At 33.5% G+C, this 18,190-nt stretch overlaps 3 protein-coding genes across 9 annotated transcripts; all 3 read right to left on the bottom strand.

Annotated features, from left to right (window-relative positions):
- Positions 1–4,064: 4,064 nt before the first annotated feature.
- On the bottom strand, positions 4,065–5,459 carry LOC123884675. Its single transcript, XM_045933830.1, has one exon. It carries the CDS (start codon positions 5,369–5,371, stop codon positions 4,205–4,207), a length of 1,167 nt encoding a protein of 388 aa, XP_045789786.1. The 5' UTR covers positions 5,372–5,459; the 3' UTR covers positions 4,065–4,204.
- A 992-nt stretch (positions 5,460–6,451) lies between these two features.
- On the bottom strand, positions 6,452–9,776 carry LOC123884420. Of its 5 annotated transcripts, XR_006800760.1 has the most exons (4): positions 8,420–9,776; positions 7,258–7,390; positions 7,081–7,164; positions 6,452–6,764 (listed from the first exon to the last, which is right to left on the bottom strand). XR_006800760.1 is itself a non-coding variant. In XM_045933510.1 (2 exons), the coding sequence occupies exon 1, from the start codon at positions 9,665–9,667 to the stop codon at positions 8,432–8,434; it is 1,236 nt and encodes a 411-aa protein (XP_045789466.1). In that variant the 5' UTR covers positions 9,668–9,775; the 3' UTR covers positions 6,452–6,764; positions 8,420–8,431. The 5 variants fall into 5 exon arrangements, 2 of the variants coding, with proteins under 2 accessions (XP_045789466.1, XP_045789465.1); XR_006800761.1 differs by lacking the exons at positions 7,081–7,164; positions 7,258–7,390 and adding an exon at positions 7,658–7,706; XR_006800759.1 differs by lacking the exon at positions 7,081–7,164 and having other exon boundaries at positions 8,420–9,775.
- A 678-nt stretch (positions 9,777–10,454) lies between these two features.
- Positions 10,455–14,066, bottom strand: LOC123884421 (transcription termination factor MTERF15, mitochondrial-like). Of its 3 annotated transcripts, none has more exons than XM_045933512.1 (2): positions 12,797–14,066; positions 10,455–11,771 (listed from the first exon to the last, which is right to left on the bottom strand). In XM_045933512.1, the coding sequence occupies exon 1, from the start codon at positions 13,967–13,969 to the stop codon at positions 12,797–12,799; it is 1,173 nt and encodes a 390-aa protein (XP_045789468.1). In that variant the 5' UTR covers positions 13,970–14,066; the 3' UTR covers positions 10,455–11,771. The 3 variants fall into 3 exon arrangements, 2 of the variants coding, with proteins under 2 accessions (XP_045789468.1, XP_045789467.1); XM_045933511.1 differs by having other exon boundaries at positions 10,455–12,120; positions 12,797–14,037; XR_006800763.1 differs by having other exon boundaries at positions 11,050–11,687; positions 12,713–14,037.
- Positions 14,067–18,190: the final 4,124 nt, after the last annotated feature.

Raw genomic sequence — 18,190 nt, forward strand, 5'->3', positions numbered from 1 at the left:
GGATCGTCACATGCAGTTTTACATCATGCCGGATCATCACATGCAGTTTTACATCATGCCGGATCATCAACAATTAGCAAATAAGCATCAATCAACCAAGTTTAAACTACACAAAGGTTAAACACTAAGCATATACAACTATTATAAACATAGAAGTATAATACTCACACATCTACTCACAAGAAGAATGGATAATCTAATCCAATTCACATCACTCATAGTTCCTAAATGAACAACATAAGTGATTTCACAAAACAAACATGACAAAATTGTTAAACAAACGCGACTGACACACAATACTCACTTGGTCTGACTGCACAGACCTGCTCTGATCGACACATAACCCACACAGTCCGAAGACAACGGGGCTCTGATACCAATTGTAACACCCAAACCCATTATTTATATATTTCTATCTTAGTAAAATCTTTTTCAAAATACGCAACGGAAAATCACATTTAATTTATTGAATATCGGTTCGAGTATTACACTCCTCTACCAAAATAATACTAATGTAGTTAATTAGTAAGAATACTTGTTTATACAAATGTTAAATCAACTAATGTACTTATTAGCTATACAAAACAACCTAGATATAGAGACTCTATATACATATAAAACCCCTTTTCCCGTGTCACAATCAGAGCAGAGCTTCACCGACGACTCGACATCGAATACCACAAAACCTGTAAATCTGGACCCCCAACGATCCAGCACATAACACATAAAAGAGAGTTAGACAACATACTCAAAATATAAGTGTAAGTAAAGGGTACTTAAACACTTCTTCATAAAACATGCATAATCATACATCATACATATACGTCACTATCATTCATGCATATTCATATATCATGCATATACTTCATTTATCACCTAATCAATCATTCACAAAATACACCAAACATACAGTTTCACGTCGTCTCGTACAATACCAAAACATCAACAAATACATTGTTCAGATTATGGTCATGACGGACCCTGCGTTGTTCATTTTATAGTCATGACGGACTCTGCTCCTCACATACGGATTAACAATCAACATTTACCAAGTATGTGTCAAACATCATTTATTATAAAATGCACACATAATCCCTAATGCAATCTAATGCTTCACATTCATGTTATGTCCTCTAGACACCTCTAATGCATGTGGTACCATCGTCTTTATCAGGGTATTTCACCTCTGATATCCTTCTTTATCAAACAAATATAGTTCGATATCCTTCTTTATTGGACAAGCCAATATCCCTAAATATTCATGATGCATGCACTCAAAACTCATGAATATATTCATCAACAATTTTGGCATATAGCCCATCAACAATAACGTGGAACACTATCCAACGTCCGTCTTTATTAAGATAATCAATACCTTAATATCCGTCTTTATCGAATAACATAATTCAATATACTTCTTTATTAGAATAACATACTCTAATATCCTTCTTTATTAAGTTGATTAACACCTTAATATACTTCTTTGACATTTTAACAAACATCATCAACACAATCAACAACAATTATATTCCACACATATAATCAACAACTATCATCACAATACAATTAATCATGGTTATAAACACCTAATTGCATGTTAGGATACCTTAAATCCATGTTACAAGTGCCTAATTGCACTTAAAACAACTATCAAAAAGTTGCTGTCACAGTGCTGTTCGCTAAGCGAAGGCTTAGCGAAGGCTTAGCGAATCTGTTCGCTAAGCGAAGGCTTAGCGAAGCTGTTCGCTAAGCGAAGGCTTAGCGAAGCTCACCAGAGGATCACCTGCTCGTGGCGAAGCTGTAGCGAAGCTGTGGCGAGCTGTTCGCCACACGTTCGCTAAGCGAAGGCCTAGCGAACGCCTCCTGTCAGGACAGTTCAAAACCTGCGTTTTCCACACCAATTCACCCAAAAATCCCATTTTTCATGTTATAAACCCCAAATAAGTTCATATTTAAGCATAACAAGCATATCTAAACACAAAAGGACAGTTCATTTCTCAGATCTACATCATAAACATCGAAAAAGTAAAGATTAAACACTTTTTCATCAAAACACTCAAGAACACTAAGTTCTTGAGTTTAATCTTTCATACAACTCGTTTTTACCATTATTTCCGTTCATTAATCATGTTACAAGCATGTTAAACATATCAAGAACCTTAGGAACGATTTTCATCAAGAAAATCCATTCCAATCTAAAACGAAAATGGGGTGGAGGAAGTTCGGGTGAGGAGAAATCGACATTCTCCCCTTCCTCGAGTCACCCACGAATATGAAATCTACTCTCTTACCTTGGATCGACGAAAGCTCCACGATTGCTCCTCGAATCCCTCCTCCAAGCTCTTGCCCTAGCTCCTTGAGCTCTCCCTTCTCTCTAAACTCTCACAAGAACAAGAAAAATGAAATGTTTCCTCTCTTCTCCTTGGCCATATGGCGCCCCTCACAAGTCCATAAGGCCCATTGGGCCTCAAGCCCAATTGGCTTGGCCCAACTCGCGTTAACTCTCACTAACTCGTGCGTTAACTAAAACTCTCGATAAATAACTTAAAGTTACTATCTTACTTAAAAACCACATCACCAAATAATTAAACACTTAAATAGTGAATAATAAATTTGGGTCGTTACAGACTGCATATAATACGAATCCGAAAAGCTTGCATTCATAATATCAAGATTCAATGACTGTCAGATACAACCAGACTCACTGCTAAAGCCTGGATAAGCTTTCCAAGAAATATATCCATTCCATTTTTACAGTACATTCCAAAAGTATGATTATGAGTAAAGGAAAAACACAGGGAACCATGACAAAACATGAAAGGAAAACTAACACCCTGGGAAACCATTCCCTAACCAAATGCAATACCAATTTCAGCTTTCAAGATATAATGCACAAAACAAATCCTAAGGTATTATCATAGAGCTGTGTTGATTAAGAGGATCAAACCACCTTGAATACATTCTACCTCAAATTCAGTCCAGAGGTTAAATTCAAATTACATGCATCCAGAAATTACTCTACCAGGTTATATATGTCCAGGTCACAAGACAATATTCAAAAGTAGTTAAGGAAAATAAATTATTTTTTCATTAATAGATTGTCATAATGCTATCTGCTAAGTATTTTAAACAATTGTGATCCAAAATTCCAAAACCACATGAGCAGCTTCAAACATCAGATGAAGGCGTGCTAACGCCTGAAATATATCCATTACATTTTTACAGCACATTTCCAAAAGTATGATTATATGAGAAAAGGAAATATTTGTGCCGACAGATTAGCTAATGCGGGTTTTTTTGTTGATGGGTTAGTCTGGTGGGACCAATTACCAAGTTGCTATAGAGAAAGTTTCTTTAGAGATAGAATTGGTTTGCCTAATTTTCGTTTTCGCTAATCTTGTTTTGGTGGGTTTGGTTTATGCCCCCCACCCTTTCTTTTGTTTTTCATTTTAATAATACTTTTGGTGAGATGGTAGAGGAGTGGTAGTGCATTGAGGTGCCAACATAGTTGGGATGTCGATGACTTACTATGATGCCATGCTCTCCATTTTTGCATAAAAAAAAAAGAAAAGAAAAGGAAAAACACAAAGGAACAATGAGAAAACATGGAAGAGGTCCAGAAGTTAAATTCCAATTACATGCATCCAGGAATTACTCCGCCAGGTTATACATGACCAGGTCACAAGACAATATTAATTCTGAAGTAGTTAAGCAACCAATTGAGGTCCAAAATTCCAAAACCACAAGAGCAGCTTCAATATTGATGTATGACAGTTAAGAGGTCTTCATGATTATTTGGACTTTTGGTATTTGCAAAGAAATAACAAATACAACTACAACTTAAAGCCACTTTAAGTTCAAAAACATATTTTGGTATAGCTGAATTTATGCAATAGATTATCGGACTAAACAAACATGAAAGGGGAATGGCACTAAAAATGAAGTACTACATGCCCTTAAATGCAAGAAAAATAAACTATTACATATATTAGAGGCAAATTATTTTAAGACTGATAAGCAATAGGATTTTGACGAAATACCAATCAAAACAAAACCAACATATGTCAAAGTAAGCAAAGCTAAACTAGCTCCAATCACAGTCTATACAAACAAATTTCAAAGTGAATATGGAATAACATATTAAGTCTAAAATACCTCAAAAATCAAATCAAATCAAATCATGGCTGCATGTTTTCTCCTTGGTCTATGTATGATTGAGTTTTTTTTCCTCATACAACCTTAATATATAATCGGAATTGTCCTTGAAACGTTTTATAAACTTATCAAGAAACATCTTCTCTTGAATTATAAATGGACAAGTTAAGCTTGCACTCTTCTTTCTCAAACCTTTACTAAGAAGATATTGCACAACTGCGGCTCTCGGAATGATCTTTTTTTCCAAACCTAACGACAAAATATGCGGTGTTTTGGCAATGGCCATAGCATCCCAACCCAACTGATTGACCCAAAAGCTCATCACTAAATTAATTTTATCAACGGATACTAACATACATTGAGGCTTCTGTCTAAATGCTTTAAGAACATCTTCATCAGACCAACCCCACTTCTTAAAGGCATTAACTTTCTCATCCCAAAGTTTTACACCCAAACCTTTGGCTGACAAAGCAATCCCAAAAGTAGTCGTTGAAGGACGAAACCCTAAACCCTTAATTTCCTCCAATGTCTTAATAAAATCAGTTGAACCAAATATAGATGACCTTGTTTGAACCAATGTAGCAATGGCAGAATCACAAACTCCAAAATCAGTCATCAAATTGATATTAGCCACAGCGTGGTCATATGAAATTGGATCAAATGAATACCATTGTCGAATTAAGCAAACGATGGCATCCTTGTCGGTTTTCAAGAACCTACTTAATGATTCAAAACGAGGGATTATTCGTTTCTCCAAACTAAATTGTAAAATTTCAGGGTTTGCTGTCAACATTGAAACAATATCAGATGAAGAAACACCTTTGGATAGAAAAAATTGAAACTTTGGCAATAAGTTTTTATGGGGTTCTGCTGAAAGTAACCTCGGTGATTTTCTAATGATGATGCGTATCTTGGAGTCTGAAAAATCATGGTTTTTAAAGAAGTTGATAACTGAATTAGGTTTATCTGGAGATTTGAAACGAACCTGTTTTTGGTTGAAAGCTTTGAGAGCTGATTGAGTTGAGAAACCAAAATTGTTGATGAGATAGGATACAGCAAATGAGTGTGCGTCTGATTCTGATTCTGATTTTGATGTTGTTGTGCAGAATGTGGAGGGTACAAATGGGAAGGAAAAGTGTTGGATAAAAGGGTGAAATTTAGGGGTATTGATGATACCTAAAACAAGATTGTGGGAGAGAAACAAATTCCTGAACATGGCTTGGAAATTGAGTCAAAGGAGAAAAAAATGTTGTGGTTGTATTGTGCGAATTAGCAAGTGAGAATGAGAAGAGTGTTTGTGTGAATGTGTTGCGGTGCTGTAGTATTTCATTTTTTTAAAATAGAATTTGAAAAATATTGTAAAAAAAATAAAAAAAATTAATCATTATTTAAATTTAGGGGTTTTGATTTGATGATACCTGAAACAAGTTTCAGATTTTTCAACTAAAAAATCTATTTATTTTATTTTATTTGTGTTTGTTTCAGATTTTTTCAAAAATTATTTTGGTAAAAAAATCATTTTTTTCATCAAAATGAGAATCTATTTTCAATAGCTTTTATCAAAATCTTTTTTTTTATCATTCATCATCCTTCTTCATCTTAAAAAAATATATTTTAATGAATGTAACCAAACGGCAAATAACTTTAGATTTTTTTCAAAATCTCTACAAAAAAATGATTTTCTTGAAAATGATTTTTTTCAAAACAGAATCATTTTTTTTAAATCTCAAACAAACAGGCCCGAGAGAAACAATTTCCTGAACATGGCTTGGAGATTTAGCAAAGGTTTTAGAGAAAAAATGTTAGGGTTTTGTTATGGTTGTATTGTGGGAATTAGCTAATGAGGGATGAGAAAGTGTTTGTGTAAATGTGTTGCAGTGTTCTCAACTTATAGAGGTAGATATATTTCATTTTTCAAAAATTTGAAAAATATTATTTAAGTAGGTGTGGTTTATTGTAGATCAATGTTTAAAAAATTATCCTATTTATGGATTTTTTTTTTTTTGGTACAATGAGGGAAAAGAAAAGAAAAAAGCAAAAGAAAACTATCTAGAAAATAAATTTCCACTAACATCAGCTAGTAGGAGAAGACTCATTCTAAGAGGCGAAATAACTACAGGAGAATAAGCCTCAAGGTTGCGAGCACCAAGCTTGGCTAAATAATCTGCATAAGCATTACTCTCTCGAAGGGTATGAACAACTTTAACCCTTCAATCTCTCGCAAGGAGTTGTTGCTTAATATTATGGATGATTGTCTGGTGTCAGGCAATAACAGGATCAGAAAGCAACTTTAGAGTGAGAATAACACCTAAGCTCTTTAATTTCCAACCCCAAGCCAAAACTATATACAGCCAATAATTCCGCATATAGGATGTTCGAAAATCCTGTGTTTAATTGTACAATTAAGCCTAAAAATTACGAGCTTGATAAATTTTGAATAATTTTGAGGCTTTAAATATACAACAATTACATTAAAAACTATCAAATATAATGGATAACAAGCTCCTAGTCTATGACTTTGACTGTGATTGGGCGACAAATAAGCTCTACATTGAACCGCTGACGAGTAGTCCGAAGATACTATTCAACTTTCCAATGTCAGAATAAACCTGAAAACATCACCCAAACATAGTGAGCACAAAGACTCAATAACATAAAATATAAAATAAATTTGATGTTCCCAGCCATGCCTGGTGTACTAGAAATGAAGAAAATTATGTCATCTGATAATCCTAAATAAGGACTGCTACTCCTGATGTAATAAATAGGTAACTAACTTAACATTGATTCTGTTACAAGTATTCTTTACTTTATTTGGAAACTCAAGATTTGCTTTCTACTAGGGATCTATTGTTAATTTGTTATGCAGGTTTACCCTGCAGTGCCTAACCAACCGTTAACTGTCCTTTAGGCTTGAGTACGAACCATTCATTAACCGTCCTTTAATTTTTTTGGGAGAAATGATTTGGAGTATTCAATACATTCAACATACTGATCCAACTGTAGTCACTGCACAGAAAAGGTCTGCATATGATTCGAATAATAAAAAGCTTCAATTTATAACATCAAGATTTGATGACTATCAGATACAACCAGACTCACTGTTATTTTAGCAATGTTTCCAATTCAACATCAGACAGAATTTTCAAGGAAGAAGATCTTGAACTCATGGTGTAATTTGGGCTTGACTGTAATTGACTTGAGCTATGAGCGAAGAAACAAGCACATGGCACCACTGAAAAATGAATTTGTTGCATAGATGGATCAAAATATCTTCACATTGCTTCGATCAAACAAAAACTTCTTCCATTATAGGTGAGATTCATGAGAAAAATGTTTCCTTTTAGAGTGAACAAAATTTAATAGTAGTACCATAAATTCCGATTACATGCATCCATAAATTACTCTACTAGGTTATACATGTGCAGGTCACAAGACAATATTCAAAACCAAAATTTGTCAAAATAAGCAAAACCAAAATTGAGTGCTATGTAAGACCTGCCTTGACTTTGGCATAATGCTAACTGCCAAGTGTTTTAAATAATTGTGATCTGCAAATATATTATTGAGGGTGTTAAGGGTACTTTCTTTAGGCAAGAATGAATTTGTAGAATAATGGTGTAGAAACAAATTCAAGAAAGGAGAATGACACTACAAAAAGAAGTATTACATTCCCATAAATGCAAGAAAATTCAACTTTTTCATATAGGATTTTGACGAAATACCAACCAAAACAAATCCAACATATGTCACAGTAAGCAAAGCTAAATTAGCCTCAATCACAGTCTGTACCAAACAAATTTCAAATAGAATACGGAACAAGAATATCATATTAAGTCTAAAAGACCTAAAAATCTAATCATGATATGCATGTCTTGTCTGTGGTCTATGCATGAGTTAGTTTTTCCTCATACAAATCTAATCATGACTTATTCTTAAAACATTTTTTAAGCATATCAAGAAACAACTTATCGTGCACTTTAAATGGACGAGTTAAGCTTGCATTTTTATATCTCAAACCTTTACTAAGAAGATATTGCACAACTGCGGCTATCGGAATCATCCTTTTTTCCAAACTTAACGACAAAATTCAATTTTTACATTAGGATTTCAAAAAATAAAATATCAATCAAAACAAAACCAACATTTCTGCGAGTAGGAAATGAAACAAGTTTACTAAACTATCTCAAACTAGCTCCAATCAAGTTCTGAACAAGTATTCATATCCAATAAGGAACAAGATAACAAATTAAGGCTAAAATACCTGAAAATTTGTTCATGACATTTGGTCAGTTTTGTCCTTGGTTTGTGCAAGTTTCAGTGTTTCTGCATAAAGCTTTAATAGATAAGATGACTCCTCCTTATAACAGTTTATATATTTGTCAAGGAACAACTTATCGCTGACTACAAATGGAGCAGTTAAGCTTGCTTTCTTTCTCAGCAAACCTTTCTTCAAAAGATATTGCACAACCGTGGCTCTTGGTATGATCCTTCTCTCCAGACTTGAACCAAAAATCTTTGGTAGTTTGGCAATGGGCGTAGCATCCCAACCCAACTGATTGACCCAAAATCCCATCAATAAATTAATTTTATCGATGGATGTAAACATAAAGTGAGGATGCTTTCTAAATGCTTCCATAATATCTTCATCAGACCAACCCCACTTTTTAAAGGCATCAACTTTCTCATCCCAAAGTTTTTTAATCATACATTTCTTTGCAACCAAAGCTATCACAAAAGTGGAAGTTGAAGGATCAAACCCTAAACCCTTAACTTCCTCCAAAGTATTAATCAAATCAGTTGAACCAAGTATAGATGGTCCTGTCAGAATCAATCTAGCAATGCCAGAATCACATACTCCAAAATCTCTCAGCAAATTAATATTAGCCGCAATACGGTCATATGGATAATCAACAAATGAAGGCCAATTTCGAATTAAGCAAACAATGGTATCCTTGTTGGTTTTCAAGAACTTACTTAATAATTCAAAAATAGGGATTATTCGTTTCACCAAGCTACTTTGTAAAATTCTAGGGTATGCTGTCAACAATGAAACGATATCAGAATAAGAAGCACCTTTGGATAGAAAAAATTGAAACTTTGGCAAAATTACATTGTGGGGTTTTGATGAAAGTAACCAAGGTTCTTTTTTTATGATGGTGCGTATGTTGGAATGTGAAAATTCATGGTTTTTAAAGAAGTTGATAACTGAATTAGGCTTTTCTATGGTATTGAAACGAACCTGTTTGTTGTTGAAAGCTCTGAGAGCTGATTCATGTGAGAAACCAAAATTGTTGATGAGGTATGATACAGCGAATGGGAGTGTGTCTGATTCTGATTCTGATGCTGTTGTTGTTGTTGTGGTGGTGGTGGTGGTGGTGGTGCAGTATCTGAGTGAAATTGGTAAGGAAAAGTTTTGAAATTGAAAAAGAGATTCGGATTTAGGGGCTGTTGATTTTGTTGTGATGAACCCTAAAACAAGATTGTGAGAGAGAAAACATTTGTTGAACATAGTTTGGAAATGTAAGGTTTTTGTGGCAGATGATTGCTTTGGTTGTGTTGTAGGGACAATGAGCGTTGTGTTGCAGACTTGAGTTCAAAAATTCCTTATGGATAATATAAAGCCACATTTTCTTACCTTTCTTTGTATTTTTAGACAAAATTTTAAGATATTTTTGTCTTTTACCAACACATAGATAAATTCATTTGCCCATGCAATAGTTTCTCTTTCTTATCAAATTTTTGTCTAAATGTAAAATAATGTAAGAAACACCCCTTTTGATCATTATTTTATTATTTTTAATTGACATATGTGTTTAGTTTTTAGTAGAACTATAACATCAACATAATTCAACTAGTGGGTATATCTTATGTATAAATGAGTTCAAATATGAGATTCTTCATTTATTCACTTCAAGAGTTAATAAACTACTTATATTTATGAATTAACAAAAAAAAAATCACATTTATGAAAAGTGAATCAAAATAATTTTTCATTTCAACGGACAATATTGATATTGTTAGATTTTTTTGCCGGGTTCATATCTTAGAACTTCCTAGTTGTGTATGAATGAGTTTTAAATAGTACTTATCACTTCATCTACAAAACAAAAAAGTTATTATTACGAATTTTATTTAGCGGAGAGATTAAAATATAATTTTCTATGAATTGTAAGAACAGATTTTTAAATGAATAAAATTGCAGGTACTCTAAATGAAAACATCAAGAACCAAAAGAAAATGTTATATATGCAATGCATAGAACAAAAACTAATAAAAAAATTTACAAAGACAAAAAGTAAAGAGAGTATAGTATATTTATAGGCACCAAGAGCATATTTAAACTTTTTTTGGTTACATATTTAAACTTTATTTTTAAATAGAATAATGCAAGTTTTTTTTCCTTCTAATTACACTCCTAACATATCCAATGACATTTCAAAATAATCAAACTACCTTTTTTATTGTCATGCTAAGTTTGTCATTTTTGTCTCCACTCCTATTTTGAAGCACAACTTCTAAACTAATTTGAAGCTCAATTTTGATGATTCCCTTCTTTGAAGCCAACAAAACAATCTCATAAGCTGAAATTTTTTTCTCTTGTCCAGTGAGGCCTCCTTGAAGTCATTGTTGAAGTTCTGTTATGGCTGGAGTTTCAATGGTGAGAGTCAGTGACCTCCTTTGCAGCAGGATTCCACTCCAGCTTTGAAGCAAACATGTTACCCCTTCTTATCCATGGAAAATGGTAGAGATGTGGGGATACGTTTCGAAATTGGATCCTCTACTGCCCTTTCTGTTCTGACATACCTGCTACTCTTCATCCAATGGGTCAGAGTAAAAGTAACAATCGGGGGGGGGGGGGGGGGGGGGGGGAGAGAGATGAATAGATCTATTTTCATAATAATATGCATTCAACTTGTAAAGTAAGCAGGTTTGAGATGACCCAAAAAGGTTATATGCCCATTCTGATATTGTATAGCAGATTAACATTCAGACTCTTCAGAAAAACATGAGAATCCATAAGCCTTATTCTCTGCTATGTTCAATCTTTGGGATCAGTTGCTCTCACCTAATCTGCAGAATTGCAAGCCATCAAACTGCATATTGATTGTATAGAACAACATTTGCTTCAATTTGTTATGGCCTTCTAGGATCACTTTCAAGAAGAAATTTGTCTTTGTTCAATCTTTACACGACACTCTTCCAATTATTTATTTAGTGGTTAACGAATTATTTCCCGAAGAAATTTGATCAAGCCTCAATACTCCTTATCTAAGAAATGAAGTGTTGAGAAAGAAATTCAACCAACTCCCAATCCATTTGTCTTTGTTGTTCCTTTTAACAAAAATTAGTCTCATAGAAAGGTTAGTTATGCCGAATATAATTCTTGCAAATAGAGGGGACACCGGAAAGCACAACATCCGAGTTTATTTAAGTCGTAACATCCACAAAAGTCCTCTCAATGGCATCCTTCATCCAATCATTTCAATGAACTAATAATAGTTGGAGTGCGAAAGGAAATGATGCCAATACTATTTGTGCATAAAATCAATCAAACCAGCACCTTAGTCCACAGTCCTTTCCTACATAAAGGCAGCAATAATCTTTTCTCTGGACTGAAATACCAGGTGTGTTCATAAATATTTAAGGAGTAGATAAATAATCATCAGAATAGAAAACAGAAGAACACGATGAATCATGGCTAGTCAAAATTCAAAAAGGCTGCAAAACTAGGTAATGCCATTGTGTGAGTAATAGAAACTGCCGTAAAAATTAAAAGTCACTTAAAAAGACAATGTGTAGAGAACTAAGGGAAAAGTACCTACCCTAAGTACTTAACCATAAGCTTAAAGCATTAATCATGAAATTGAGTAGACCAGCTTACACTGTTTGTATATACTACTAGGGGTTCTGGATTGAACAAACATGGAAAGAGCTAACACCATGAGAACACACTCCCTGTCCCTGACCAAATGCAAGACCATTTAGCTTTTTTGTTTTTATTAGTTATAAGGCATTATGGGCCCATTTGGATTAGCTTATTTTTGAGCTTATGTAGAACAACTTATGCAAATAAATAAGTTTTTATGTATTATTATAAGTTTGTCAAGGTAGTTTATGAAAAAATAGCCTATAAAAATACAATTTTCGTAGTGGGATGTTGGGAACTTATAAATTAACATAAAACAATCCAAACAGGCCCTATGACAAGTCAGGTAGACCAACCCCTATCCTGGCCTAGAAATAGAAAGAATAAGCACTTAAAATTTAAGAACTAAGGGTTAATTAAACAAACAGAACTAACACCATGAGAAAAACATTCCCTGGCCAAACGAAAGACCATCTGAACTTTTACATGTACTAGACGTGAAGAAATTGCAACTAAAATGTCCTAGATACAAGACCTATGCACCAAAATTGTAACTAAAGTTGATGATAGTAAAAACCAACAGTAGCTCACATTAGCAAACGAAACAAGTCAAATATAATAACCATTATACTGTCCTAGACTTATTATCAAATAATAGAAGAGAGCTAGACAAGCCCTTATCCTGACCTAGAGAGAATAATCACTTCTAATTTAATAACTAATAAGCTAATGTTACATTACAAAATATGCAAAAGAAGATCATGAAATCACCTATTTGATGAATGACATTTCAATGTTCTCCGTGGTGTATGCATGATTCATGTTTTCCTCATAAAGCTTTAATAAATAATCAGACTCTTCCTTAAAACAGTAAACATATTTGCGCAAGAACAGTTCCTCAGACCAAAAAAACGGTGTAACTAAGCTTGCATAATTTTTCCTCAAACCTTTCATCTGAAGATATTGCACAACTAATGCCCTCGGAATAATCCTTTTCTGCAAACTAAAACCGAAAATTTGCGGCTTTCTAGTAAGTGCCAAGGAATTCCAACCCAATTGATTGACCCAAAAACTCATCACCAAATTAATCTTATCAACTGAAGACAACATCAAATTAGGCTGCAACCTAAATGATTCCACAATATCTTCATCAGACCAACCCCATTTCTTAAAGGCAACAACTTTCTCATTCCACCGTGTTTTACTCATACATTTCTTTGCAACCAAAGCTATCCCAAAAGTGGAAGTTGAAGGGTTAAACCCTAAACCCTTAACTTCCTCCAAAGACTTGATCAAATCAATTGAACCAAGTATAGTTGGTCTTGTCAAAAGCAATTTAACAATACTGGAATCACAAACACCATAATCAATCAACAACTTAACATTAACAGGCACAAGATTGTAAGCCAAAAGAATCGAATGTCGAATCATGCAACAAATTGTAGCTTTATCAGATTTCAAAATCCTATTATAAAATTCAAAATGAGGGATAATTCGATTCTCCAAACTAAATTGTAAAATTCTAGGGCTCGCCGTTAAAAGCCGAGAGATTTCAGACATTGAAGCACCTTTGGATAGGAAAAATTCAATCTTTGGAAGAATTGAATTGTGGGTATCTGAAGTAAGAAGCCATGGTTCTTTTATGCAGATTTTCTTTATGTCAGTGTCTGAAAAACCGAAGTTTCTGAAGAAAGTGAAAGCTGAATTGGGTTTTTCTGGAGAATTGAAACGAACTCGTTTTGAAGCTTTGAGAGCTTTTTCACGAGTGAAACCGATGTTGTTGATGAGGTAGGAGACAGTGAATGACTCTGATTCAGACACGGAATCTGAAGAGGTGGTGCAGAGTTTGAATTTGTGAGAAAATTGAAATGGGAAAAGAGGGTAAGATTTTTGGGGGTTTAGGGTTTTGTAATGGTTGGAATTGAAGATGATGTAACGAAGCATTTTTGTGAGAGAAGAAGAGAAGAGGGTTTAGTTCAATTCAAATGGTTTCTGTTGATCTAAACTTTGGGTCACAAGGGTGTGAGCCGGTTTATAGCTTATGGCTTATTGCTTAAATTAGTGCTTTTATTTAAGTAAAAGTTGAATCATATATATTTTTGAATAGTCAATTTAATTTTTAAAGGCCTGTTTGGTGCTTTGTATAGGCCATAAGATAGTCAATTTAAGAAAAGAAATAAAGGAGCGGGTATAATATTTTTTGGTTTTCACAACCAGTTTAATATGGTTCGGCGATCAGTTCTGATATTAAGTGGTTTCAGCCACCTCCTATTCGCAAGTGCTCAAGAGTAGTTTGGAAAGAGATTCAGATATATAATTGAAAATAGTTCAGAAAGAAAGTGTGAAGTTGCAAATCGTTTAGGATTTGGTAAAGATTTGGTTGATGATTCATGAAGCATTATGGATGAGTCGGAGAAAATGGAGCTAATAGAACAAGAGTGTTTTATCTATGTCACATCGTTTGCACATATTTATGGGTTGTCGTGATGCTACTCGTCTTACATTTGTTAAGTCTTTGATAAAGTAATTTAAGTACAATTTGATAAAAATATTTGACAGTAATATAATGTTGTTTTATTGTTGTTTTGTTGCTTCAAATACTAAAATGAGAGGATATGTGTTTATCTTGTGTATACCAAATATCTATCTATATATATAAATCCTAAATAGTTGTTCAATTAACTATCTAAACTCTAATCCACATCACTCACTTAAACCAATGAAAACCTTTCATTTAGCCATATCACCCACTTATATTAATTAATTTAATGAGTGGTACTAATTGTTATTATTATTATTATTATTTTGAGTTACTATTTATTTTAATTTTTTTTATTTTATTATTTTGTGTATTTTATTATTTTTGGTTTAAAATAGTTAATGTTTTTGTTAATAATCAATTTACTACCTATACAAATAATTTTTTGACGTTATAGTATAAAACAACGCATAAGACCCGTGCATCGCACGAGTAATCGTCTAGTATGAAATGATATGTGTTTATTTTATCACTATCTTATCTTATTTTTATCCAGCTTCTTATCTCTATCATATCTGCACACCGAACTCTAAATATTTTAGTGAATATAATCACCTAACACATTCAAATACTTAAATTAAAATGGTTGTTTGCTTCTTTAAAAATATATACACTAAGAAGTGTACTCGTTTAGCATATAAATTAACTTCTTTAGGATATACTGTAATACAATTGTAAATATAATGACTTGAATAATTTCTACACTTAAGTTAGTTACAAGTCGTTACTTACGGTTAGTCGTGTATCTTAGCTTCTTATAAAAGGGGACACTATCCTCTCTAGTGAGTTTTTCACAGGAGACTATCTTGTAGGATATTTTTGTCCTTCAATTGGTTTTGACCACATGTGATAATATTGAATTGATGGTTGTAATTTCACCATAGAAACTTTGCGCTTGAGAGGATCTCGTCCCTAACCCTATCAAAGGAGTTGCCCTTGTTGTAATCTTTAAGATTTGAGAAATAAAAAAAATTCAAACATAATATTCTAGAGAGAATTAAGTGTGAAGCCCCAATACTCTAAAAGTGGCAAAGTATCGTGTTCGATACACACTCGATATCGATACTCGTCCGATACTTTCCGATACACGTATCGGAGAAGTATTGACAATTAATATTATTTTTTAAAATAAAATATAACCAATACTTGTCGGATACTTCTCTTATACGTGTATCGATCGAAAAAGTATCGGGCAATTAATGTTCTTTGATGATGGAAACGTAGGAGAGGAGACTGATTCAATTCGTATTTTCTCTTAAGTATTGAATGTTAGAGTATGATGTTACCAATTATGTCTTTATAAATTTCTCCTTATCATGACTTGAACTATGAACCTCCAACTTTTTAACGCTTAGCTCAACTAGCTTAACCAGTTGAGCTACCCTTCTCACCCTCTTTTTGGGTAATACTTAACTTAATATATGTAATTGTCACTTGTTTTCTTATTATTGATTTTAGTTATGTTTATATATTGTGCATTTATATATTTAATTTTAAATTTAATTTTTAAATAACGTATCCGGGACGTATCGTATCGGGAATTTTGAAAAAATTTCCTAATCGGTATCGTGTCACTTATCAGGGTTTCATAGGAATTAACAATTGAATGGGCGAAAGAAGTTAAGAAGTAAAAGTCCAGGGTTCAAGTACCGAAGAGGTGAAAAAACTAAAATTAACAACTAATTAATAACTGCCATTTCACAAAAATTAAAATTGAATGAACCAAATGTTCATTTACTTACATCCTCTAAACTTGTTGAAAATATAACAATTGAAAGAGAAAAATTACCAATATAATTTGACATTGAAAATGTAATGCAATGAACTCCTGTCTTTTAGATTAATCCGTGTTTATTTGTGTAAGTGATTTTCTATTTGGTTAAGTAGTCTTGTGGGTAAGTTCATACATATAAATGAGGAGAAAGTGGAAAATATGGAGTTCGAACTCCGACCCCTCCCTCCCTGATAGCTATTACAAGGTACTACTACAAACTTCTGTGAAAGAATGGTTGATGAAAGAAACAATGAGCAGATTTCAGAATCAATAATGGTCATCAAAATATAATCATCGACATTCATTACTCGTCTCTGCTAGACGGCAACTTGACACTAATATCTGAAAAGCTGCTACCGATTATAAAGAAAAAGTGGCAGTTGAAAACTGATAACATTGTAGCAAATGCAATTGGTAACAATGATAAGTTACAAACATAGCATATTACCTGTAAATAGCTCAAATATCAGCAATGCGGTCATCAACGAACGTGAAAAAGATTATAGCTTGAGAGTTGAGATATAAATGGTAAAAAGTTTCTGAAGTCAACTAAGGATTTCAGACTTTTTAAAATATATAAATAAGAGCTTATAAGACTAGCAAGACAATTAAAGATGACGTAAATAACCGACAGTCTAACACAGACAATAAACTAGACAAGATCAAGAAATAAGTCTAACACATAAAACTAAATAAAATGCAAGAAATCTAATCTAAATCAACAGCAAGAACAGTTACCATTTTAACTCTAACAATGGAAGACTAGAAGAATCAAAGACAATGTGAGACAGTGAGAAGATACTGAAAATGAAACTGGTTATTTACAATTTTCAACATATCATATCAAGGATTTAGAAAGGATACTACAATATGTTACCAGAGAAAATAACCATTGATTAATCCATTATTATCAAGAAGCCATTTCATACATAGCAAACTCACCATTCTCCAAGGTACCTCTCTGAAGTCTCAACCCATCATGCTACTCCTTATACAGTGGAAACGGTTACTAGTTCTTACTTCTTTCTCTATGTCACTACAGAATCTAAGCTAACTCTTAGTGACCTTTTTAGCCCTTTTAGAGTAAACTTCACATTAGGCTCCACAGTCTCATGATGGATCAGTGATTCTCTTTTGGATCATTCTCAATCATACGAGTCCTAACAATACTCTCTCCTGAAAACACTGCCTTGTCCTCAAGGCTAAACTTTGGAAACTGGCTTCTAATCATGATAGTATCCTCCCAAGTGGCCTCCTCAGCTACCTTACCCAAGTGTTTCAAACATATTTTGTCAATGCTTTAGAAATGAACTTAATATTAGATCGCATTATGGGGAACATGTTCTCATCCGCTGCCTCTGCTAGGCGGTAGTGTCAGGCGAAACATAGAGCTGGGAGAGGCCAAACCATATGTTAAGTTCTCTCATCTTAGACATAGCTATATCCCTTTTATTTGCACATACTTATCTATAAGTTAATCAAACAAACATTTGTCCCAGTAGGAAGTGAAACAAATTAGCTTAACTAGCAACAACCGTAGTCTGTACAAAAAAGTATTCAAATCAAATAAGCAACATAACATATTATGGCTAAAATACCTGAAAATTTGTTCATGACATGTCAGTTTGTGCAAGAGTGAGGTGAAACATAGAGCTGAGAGTGCCAAAGGAACATCAGGTGCATGAGACTCGGGTAGTGCAGGAGCCTCAAGTGCATGAGCCACAACAGAATGCAGAGAGCTCTTCTAGAGAATCGTACGACATGTTTGTATTGTCACTGTATGGGGTCATGTGAGTATGACTTGTTTTATTCTTTATTTGTTCGATTCCCTCAACTGGAGGATATTCTTATT

Source organism: Trifolium pratense, linkage group LG5 (genome assembly GCF_020283565.1).
Source record: "Trifolium pratense cultivar HEN17-A07 linkage group LG5, ARS_RC_1.1, whole genome shotgun sequence".
NCBI lineage: Eukaryota > Viridiplantae > Streptophyta > Magnoliopsida > Fabales > Fabaceae > Trifolium > Trifolium pratense.

Excerpts from the sequence above, each read along its gene's own strand:
- LOC123884675 (XM_045933830.1), bottom strand. The coding sequence starts at position 5,371 with ATGTTCAGGAATTTGTTTCTCTCCCACAATCTTGTTTTAGGTATCATC.
- LOC123884420 (XM_045933510.1), bottom strand. The coding sequence starts at position 9,667 with ATGTTCAACAAATGTTTTCTCTCTCACAATCTTGTTTTAGGGTTCATC.
- LOC123884421 (XM_045933512.1), bottom strand. The coding sequence starts at position 13,969 with ATGCTTCGTTACATCATCTTCAATTCCAACCATTACAAAACCCTAAAC.